This window comes from Passer domesticus, chromosome 1 (assembly GCF_036417665.1).
Source record: "Passer domesticus isolate bPasDom1 chromosome 1, bPasDom1.hap1, whole genome shotgun sequence".
Lineage (NCBI taxonomy): Eukaryota > Metazoa > Chordata > Aves > Passeriformes > Passeridae > Passer > Passer domesticus.
This window is the reverse complement of record NC_087474.1, coordinates 122,899,268-122,909,076: the sequence shown is the minus strand read 5'-3', so window position 1 is coordinate 122,909,076 and position 9,809 is coordinate 122,899,268. Positions and strand designations below refer to the sequence as shown.

Here is a 9,809-nt window from a genome sequence, read left to right as displayed (position 1 = left end):
TCCGTTCCCACTCATCTGGGGTCCAAGTTTGTTTCCCTGTGAATTCCTGCAGCAAATTTCTCCTGATTGTCCTAAATCTCAGTACTGGGGAAGATCTCCATCATTGTTTCACTGAGGAGTGATGTCTTTGAGACCCCCCAGTCCAGCTGATCTAGAGTTCAGGGAGGGTCAGGAGATCACTTTGGGACATCAGATTTGTGTGTTAGGGTGAAAAACTGACCCCATCTCAAGGAGAAGAGTTTTGCTTGCACATGGTCTAGGTACTCTTGAAATCCCCTCTCAGCAGCCTGCAGTCAACATTATGCACATCCAGATTTTAAAAAACCAAAAACAAACCAACAGAAATTAAAAGAAAACACCAGGACTGCCTGCAGAGTCGGTGCTGCCCAGAGATAAATCCTGGAGAAAGAGGAACTGTCAGTCCAAAGTCCCATGGCAGAATCTGTACTGAAAAATCGGATACCCAGAGGAAGGTTCTGAAGAGTGAGGAGGTAGGAAATAGAAAGATACTGGAATATACAAAAATCCTTAACTGTATATGTCCCATAAGGGTGCTCTGCTATCTGGGCAGTACAGCTGGTACCAAACACTGTGGCAGTAAGCACAAGCACTGCAAATATGTGAGAGGGTCAAAATTTAAAAAATGTCCTTAAAAATCACATGGGCCACTAACACAAAATTATGCTTCTTTGATTTCTGCCAGAACAGCCCTGTAAATTCAGCAATAATTTTTCTAAGAAGGATCTAGAAATAAAACACACACCTGTAGTACTGCATGGGGTGTGATGGGAAGATGACCAAATACTTATGTGTAATTCTAGTTACTGTATCCAAAGGATAATGCACAACAATAATTTATCTTTATGCTGCTATTAAGGTTGCAGTACTGCATGGGCAAAGCTGAGTACCCAAACCAGTCCCCTTGTCCCTGTCATGTTTAAGTGGTAGGGTCCCACAAACACAATTTTATATTTATGCCTGCCACAGCATCATCAAACATTATCACTCACCACTTCAGCTTCTTCCACTGAGAAAGACTTTGAGCTGTTTAATGCACCTGATGCTGATCATTCCTGCCTGAAGCCACGGTTAAATGCATTCACCTGTCAGTGAATGTCTCTGACTTGTTTTTTTACTTCTGGGGCATTTTGCTAGAGGCATTCAATGGGCAGAACATATTTCTTTTTCTTTTGAGATTAGAAATTATGTGAAATACTTATGAGTTAATAATTTTTTAGCTTTAAATCCGTTGGCCTTGACTTTTTAGAGATTTGTTTCAGGGCTGGAGAGGAATGTTTCCAGGTGAACCTGATTTGGTTCTGACAGTTGTGACAGATGTAGTTAATTTGGGGGAGGGAGGGAAAATAGTGAAGGGAGGATAAAAGGCTTTGGAAGGTGGTTTAGAGTCCTTTCTGTCAGGGAAGCTTTCCAGTCTTCTGTCTTAGTAGCTGCCTGTTGTTTTCTCCTTCATATTATGCCATCACCTGTTCCTCTTAATTGTTTTCTTTCTTTTGAGTATTCCCCCTCCGCAAATTTGCGCCCCTGCAGCAGCCCTTTAGTTATCCCTGGCAAAGACAGCAAAAGCTTTTTGGGGGGAGCCTCTTCAACCAGGACTCATCGCTTGCCCTCACGCCTGTCCTGGTGCTCCATTGACTGGGAGCAGCTCTGCCTCCTGCAGCCCTTAGGATCTGGGGGCTTTGGCTCTGTCTACAAAGCCACCTACCATGGTGCAACGGTGGCTGTGAAGCAGGTGAAGAAGAGCAGCAAAAACCGGCTGGCGTCGCGGCAGAGCTTCTGGGCTGAGCTGAACGTGGCCCAGCTCCAACACGATAATGTGGTACGTGTGGTGGCTGCCAGCACCTGTGCCCCGGCCAGCGAGAACAGCCTGGGCACCATCATCATGGAGTACGTGGGTAACATCACTCTGCACCATGTAATTTATGGCACTGGGGATGCATGGAGACAGGGGGAGGACGATGAAGAAGGATGTGGAAGGAAGGCCCTGAGCATGGAAGAGACCGTGTGCTATTCTTGTGACATCATGACAGGCTTAGCCTTTCTGCACTCACAGGATATTGTGCACTTGGACCTGAAGCCTGCAAATGTTTTCATCACTGAGCAGGGAGTGTGCAAGATTGGAGACTTTGGGTGCTCCCAGAAACTGGAGAAGGGCTCGTCCCAGAGCGCCCGCGTTTGCCAGCAAGGGGGCACGTACACACACCGTGCCCCTGAGCTCCTCAAGGGGGAGAGGGTCACTGCCAAAGCGGACATCTACTCGTTTGCCATCACCCTCTGGCAGATGGTGACGCGGGAGCAGCCATACCTGGGCGAGCGGCAGCACGTGCTCTACGCCGTGGTCGCCTACAACCTGCGCCCTTCACTGGCCGCCGAGGCCTTCCAGGGGTCAGCGGCCGGCCGCACCCTGCGCGGCATCGTCAGCTGCTGCTGGAAGGCCAACGCAGAGGAGCGGCTGCGTGCAGACCAGCTGCTGCCCAGCCTCAGGGCCCTCAAGCAGAGCCTCTAGGACAACTCACCACTCTTTATATTCCTTGTGTCCGCTTTTCTTTCCCTCTACTCTTCCTCTAACTAGTTTAGCCACTGTGAGATCTAAAGGTTTTGTTGCTGATTTTTATACTTGAAAAAAACAAACCCCAAACTGTTTTGATATAAGAAAATTTAAAATAAAGAGATTAATGAAACTGGGGTTTTATCCTGGAAGGGAATAGTGGCAAAGATGAAGATGCTGGCAGACACAATTTTTGTCTGGTTGATGTGTTGTGTGCTGCCTTGCTCACTAGGAAATGTGACGTGCAGAAAAATTGTTGGTTGTAAGTAAGTGAAGTACAAACAAGGGTCTGCTTTTGGAAGGTTCTTTATGCATAATACCTTTTGGTATTTTTAAAATGTCAAATATGAGTAGTTCTTGACATCAGCTAGGGTAGTGTATTTGAGCTTTTCCTGTTCACTTACCAAGGAATGAGTATGTATTACAAATGCAGAAAAATAAATACAGTGTGTCAGTGGTCTATTTAACCCGTTCTTAGATGTGTTAATTTCAGTAAGTATACTGCTTCTGATACGGAAAATGTGAACTACTCACATACTCCTTGAAATAAGGAACCTTTTTGTTAGTCTAAGCCTACTAAGAGTAAGTTGTATTAACAACCTGTCCTTTTTATAAGGCTTCCCTGCTATGAGGTGTGTCAGTAGCAACTTGCTAGTTGGAACACTGTAAATTTTGAAGCATTATAAGATTTTGTGCAGAACAGAGTTTAAAAAAAAAGTAGGGGGGAAAGAATGGTCAAGTGAGGATTATTTTGCTTTATAACACATGGCTCAGTATTGGACAAGATACTGGAAGTACTGAATAGGAAGTTTGCTTACAGCAGTAATAATGTTCCTCTGCTGGTGCTCAAAGCATGCACTGTTGAACTATCCTGTGCACGGCTTATGTCTTATCTGCTATCTTTCCTAATCTGGGAAAGGAAGTGCTGTAGGCAACGCTGAAGACAAAAAGCTCTGATCCCTGACTTATCAGAACTGATAATTGTACATCTGCACCCTTATCTGGAGCTGCCTGCTGTAGATGATATTGCCATTCTGCTCAAAGCCTCTGCTTCTTTTTAAGACAGAAGGAAGAGTGATGTTTCAGTCAAATTGATTTTTCTTCTTTACCCTTCCTCCCCCTTGCTTCCATTCTGGAAAAAAAAAAAATCCCAAAGGAATTGAGCCCGTTTCCTGATTTCTGACACACATCTGTTCTTAGCCCCGTGAAATCCTGGAAATGAGCAACTATGTGAATTTGAGATGATTCTGTAGGTCTTTATGGTATTTGGGTTGGTAATTGAAATTAATGGTTTATAAAGCATATCTAAGCTTAACTATTTCTTGGTCTTCTTCTTCCACTTTTTCCTTAAGTGGAAATAGAAAATGCTGGCTGGAATAAAAAACCCTGAAGTAAATTCTGGAAAAGTTTCCTGTGTTTTTCTGTCAAAATAATTATGCTATAGAACTAGATTTTTTTGTGTGTGTGAGTGTTGTATAACTTATTAAATAAAGAAGTTGTTTTATAGAAGTTATTATCATAAGTCAGTTACCTTTTGAAATGATTAGCTGAGGGCATGCAAGATAAATTTTTAGATAAAGCCATTGATGTGCCTTACCTTAACATCAAGCAATAAAAATGTTTCTACAGCTTTGAAAATAATAAAAAATGGAGTTAATTTTTTTAGTAGTTCCTAAATGCTTGTGTTGTATTTATTTTGCTAGTCTAGAAATCTTGCTGCTTATACTGCTAGAAATCTGTGATTTTTTTGCTTAATGATACTTTAGCATCAACAAGTGCTACTTGAGCCTCTGTGAAAAATCAAGCACCCTTCAAATTCTCTGTTGTACTTGACAGAAGGATACTGAATGGCCAAGGTCTGCTCTTGAAGTATAATCAGCTCTGCAGATGCTTCTGTCAGTTTTATGGTGTTCTCTTTTGATAGTGTGAGAGAGAACTCTGCCCAGCACTCAAGATGTAGGCACACCATACTCTGCTGCCGTAATGATGGTCTCTTTTTTTATTAACTTCAAAGGTTTGTTTTGTTTTTTGATTGCTAATGAGCTCTGAGTTAATACTAACCAAGAAATAGCTCAAGCCTAACAGCTCAGAATCCTTGGTTCTATGTGGGATGGTAAGTTTGCCTGTTTGCCTCACTTTACACCAATATACCTTGAATTTCTTTCTGCCAGTTTGTAGTTGGCCCTTGCAATTAACTCCACCATTAGCAAATTTGTTTATATTCTGGCTCTCTGTCTTGCACTTCATTTGTGGATGTGCTGGGCAGCAGACTGAAACACCAGTGGGGACTTTCTCCTGCTGAGAGAACTGACAGTTTTGCCCCCTGTGCCTATCTTTTGACTTATCCAGCCCCGGGTTTTCTCTCCTAAATGTGGCTGCTTAGTACCTTTCAAAAGTTTGTAGTGAAGGATTTTTCAAATACCTTTGGAAACCCTAAGGGAATATATCAATCTGTGCCTTATCAACATGCTGTCACTGCTCCTAAAGAATTCCAACACCACTGTGAAGTGCAATTCTTCCAATAAAAGCAATATTGGCTCCTTCTAAACAAATCATGTCTATGTATCTGTTATTTCATTTAATACGCAATCTGCTAATGCATCTTGTACAGATGTCACTCATGTAATTAGGAAATTTATTTTTTAAAGACTTCCCTGGGATATGATCCGAGGGAAGGGAGAACAACAGAGAAGAAGGGCCAACAACACCTGGTTGATTTTCAAGGATTGCCTTCTCCAAGCTTAAGACTGGTCCATCCCCATGAGCAGGAAATCAGGTAAAGGTGTCAGAATGCCTCCAAGGATAAACAATGAGCTTCTGATTAAACTCAAGCATAAATAATAACTACACAAGCAGTGTGGGGTCTGAAGCAAAGAAGATTTACTATTGATAAAGAAGGATCAGGTTAGGGAACACTGAAACAAACAAGGCATACAGAAGTTCATTTGCCCTGATGGGATTCATTCACAAATGCTGAGGGGGCTTGCCAATATCATTGCTAGGCACCTCTAGGCTGTCCTTGGAAGATCATGGTGCTCAGGAGAGAATTCTGAGGTCTGAAAGAAAACAAATGTAACTCCTGTCTGCAAGATGGCTAAGAAGGAGGATATGGAAAACTTACAGTCAGTCAACCTCATCTAAATCCCTGGAAAATTGGTGGAGCAAACAACTGGAAATCATTGCTAAACATATGAAGGACAAAAAGTGGTTTGGAATAGTCATTTATGAAGAGGAAATCATGCTTGATGAACTTTGCAGCCCTTGGCCATGAGATTACTGGCTGCTGGAGGGCAGTGGTGGTTGCTCATCTTGACCTTAGGGAGGTTTTTAGCACTGTTTGCCATTACATCCTCACAGAGAAGCTGATGAAGTACCGACTAAATAGTGAAAACTGAAAATTAGCTGAGCTACTGGGCTCACAGGGTTGTGATCAGTGGCATGAAGTCCAGTGGGAGACCAGCCATTAGTGGTGCATCCCAGAGATCAGCCCTGGGCCCAGTGCAGGCGAACATCTGCATTAACGGCTCGGATGATGGGATGGAGCACCCTCCGCAAGTTTGCAGGTGATACAGAATTGGAGCAGTCAATACCTTGGATGGTTGTGCTGCTGTTCAGAGACATTCCCGAGCTGGACAAATCTGCTGATGGCATCCAGTGCAAGGAGCTGCAGCGTCTGGCCCGTGCACCAGGTCGCACCCGTGGCCGGCCGCTTGGGAAGGAGCTTCTCGGGAAGGAGTTTCTCGGGAAGGAGCTGGAGCTGCCGGCATTCCCGAGTTGAACGTGAGCGAGCGATGCACCCTTGCGGCAAAGGCGGCCAACAGCACCTGGGGCGCTCCGAAGGCTGCTCCAGCTCCTCCAGCGCGGCTGGGGGAGATTGTCCCGCTCTTCAGAGCTCGGCCCCGCTGGGACACGCGTGGGGAAACGTGGTCGCCTCAGGGCTCTGCCAAAACAAGAAAATCGCGGATGTACCGGACCAGGAGTGCAGCAAAGGGCCATTAAGTCGATCACAGGATTGGAACATCTGCATGTGAGGAGAAACTGAGAGATGGGAGTGATCAGTCTCAAAAAAGAAGGCTCAGGGGGATGTTACCAGTTCGTAGAAATACTCATGGGAGGCAGTAAAGATGGAGCCAGTGTCCTCTCAGTGCTGCTCAGTGGCAGGACTGGATGTAATGGACACAAATAGGAGGACAGGAAACCCCATTTAAATGCAAGAAAAAACATTTGTGCTGTGAAAATGGTCAAACACTGGAGCAGGTTGTTCAGAAGGGCTAAGGAATCTTCATCCTTGGAGACACTCAGAAGCCAGCTTGGCAGGATACTGAACAAGCAGCTCCAGCTGACCCTGTTTTGGAGGGGGTTGGACTAGACAGTCTCCAGAGGTTGCTTCTAGCCACAGAAGTTATCCAATTATAATAACATTTATAGATGTTTGAATTTCAGACATCTCCTGAGCACTACAAAAATCCCTCTAGCTTGAGCCTATTTTGTGTTTCCTTCAGGGACAACATACATGCGAGGGTCACTCTGCTTCTTTACAATGGCTTTGTTGTCTTGGGGGGGAAACAAGTTAAAATGTTTAGGTGAGAGTAGTCTTGATCTTGTTTTCAAGGGGTTTTTTAATTTGTTTTGTTTTTCTTTAAAAACCTGACATCAGTAAATCTGCGATCTGCTAGAGTGTCTTGGCAGATTTCTTTTTCTTGATATTCTGAAAATAAAAAATTATGGAGTTTATGTGAGTTCCTTGAAGGTTTCCCCTCCTCTGTTTTTATATGTAATCCACCAGACTTTTTTCCTTTTTGTTTTCTTCAGCTGGACCCAGCTTCAGGTTTTTAAAATATTCTTTCCTGCTCCTAAAACTGGAATGATCTAATGAGTGTAGCTGCACTTTGCTCTTAACTTTGTCACACTTGCATACCTCCAAGTAAAAAGCACATGATGCTAGCAGAGCAGTTGCAGACAACTGTGTCACAACTCTAAGGGGATTCTGTTAATCCAGGTTTTTCCTTTTCTATAAACTGGTTTTGTCCTTTCTCTCTCCTTGCCCATACATATGTAGGCAACACAGCTCCAGATGGTTAGCAAGACATGGTTATAAGTTACAAACCTTAAGGGCTACATGTACAAAGTTTATTTATACTCTTTGTTTCTGGAACTGATTGCCGGTAGCTTGATCAGCCTAAAAAGAAGATTTATTGAAGTATTGCAGAGATTCAGATAATGCAAGTGTAGGTCTGGGAATGGTGGTGTTGGAATGTTTTTGACAGCCAGGCATGCTCTATTCAAGGCATGGGGTATCTGATGCTAAGAACACCAAATAAAAGTGTACCTCCTCAAATAAGAATCACCACTCGTCTTGACTGTGTTCTGGGGAAGGAACAAAGGCTCATTTCTTCCAGTTGGTAAATGTAAAGGTCAGATCTTTCTATTAAGATCAGATCAGATCTTAAGATCAGGTCAGATCTGTCTTACTATTAACCAAGTTTCACAGCTTGATATAATTATTTTCCTCGGAAACTCAACTATTCTGGTGTTTAGTTTGTTTATTTGTTTGTTTTGGGTTTTGTTTATCATGTGCTAAGTACTGTTTCTGGGGCCCTGGGATGCCATGTCACAGTAGCCAGCTTCTCAAGGTGAGCTGCTTTTTGTTTTGTTTCATGTTCTCTGTCCTGAAGCAGGACAAGGTGCCGTTCAAACTTCCAGCTCTGCAGCACTGAGAGCTAACTATTCAAAAACTGGGTGGGTTAGCTCTTGCCTCATAGCAGTCTGGGGTAACCACAGCCTGCATGGAAACCTCAGCCCTTTCTCAATAATCTCCCAGTACCTAACTACCAAACCTGATTGCATTTCCTAATTTTGGAAAGTACATGTAAAGAAGATACTGTAAAGTGCTTCCATTCTCGTGGGTACTAACCAACAGCAGTAGCCCTGGACATATTATCCATATTAGAGTGTTGTATTTTGTGCTTTCTTGGTTATACAGACAGTATTGTCCACTAAGGGAAAGCATGAGTTAAAAGTTCTGATTCTGGCCTTTTTTTCTTTTATTTTATAAAAAATGTCATTCACCATCCCAATCTCCCCTGACACATCTTCCTCAAATGGGCATATGTGTAAAGCTTGAGAGGATGCACTTAATGAATAAATTATTTTATTTAATTTTACCTAATTCAAACTGAATCCCCAGATAAGAGCCAATACTAATTAGTGCTAGAATGGTTTTATGTCAAAATTATTTTTTTTTCATGCCTTACAATGAAAAGCAACTTCTACATGCTATCCTGAGTTCTGCTAAGTGCAACAATTCTTTTAGCAGTCAAGTGATTACAAGAAAGACAAGAAAAGATGGCTAGAAGCATGGGAACAATGCAATTATAATAAACAGTTTCTAGGAAAAATGAGAAATAAGGAAAAGAAAAAGCATGGAAGCCTATAATTCCATATTAATCCTCAATTACTATAGCTATTATTGAAGGCTAAGTGTCTTTGGATCCCAAGTAGAAATATCAAGAGAAATTTCATGACAGGTTTTAAAAGAAGTTAGCATAAGATACAATGCCTGATGCTATGCTCTTTCTTCGGCTTGTTCTGTTTGCTCCTCCTTCTACTTCTTTTTTTTGATTATGCTTTATCTCAATCCAGAAAGAAAGTGATAACATCACTATTTTCAAACAATAAAAATACTACTTAATTTGGAAGAGACACATAGTCAATTCAGAATGTAGGATGGGAAGCATGAAAACATAAGTCTGAAGAAGTATGAGTTGCTTCTGTATTCTGTGGTAAGATATACCACAGCAAAGAAAACAAACAAAAACTCTTTCACACAATATACCACAAACATCTGAAAATTCAATGGTACTTAAGTGGATGTTTACTATTTGACTTGTGTATCAATTTTTTGCAGTATTAGTATCTGTGTACATAATTTCATCTGCTACAACTAAAATAGGGATAGGAAATTAATGGTTATTTTTAAAATTAACTGTATGTGGAATATTCTACTTTTACTTTGTTCTAGCTATTTATCTGGTGCAAATACCTTCATGCAGCACTCAAAGAGGCTCTTTCTATGCTTCAGTTAACCCAGCTGCCAAATATTTGTCTGCCTGTCAAAGAAAAGCCTTAAAACCAGTTAAAGAAGGCAAATGGAACAAAAAAGTTTACTGGCATCTATCCCAGTCTGCCAGTAGCTAAGGATGCCATAGGACAATTTGACAGTCGAGGCACCACCACCCACCCC

At 42.2% G+C, this 9,809-nt stretch overlaps 1 protein-coding gene across 1 annotated transcript; it reads left to right on the top strand.

The window, feature by feature from the left end:
• Positions 1-1,368: 1,368 nt before the first annotated feature.
• Positions 1,369-4,243, top strand: MOS (MOS proto-oncogene, serine/threonine kinase). The gene has a single exon (XM_064386810.1). The coding sequence runs from the start codon at positions 1,475-1,477 to the stop codon at positions 2,522-2,524; it is 1,050 nt and encodes a 349-aa protein (XP_064242880.1). The 5' UTR covers positions 1,369-1,474; the 3' UTR covers positions 2,525-4,243.
• Positions 4,244-9,809: the final 5,566 nt, after the last annotated feature.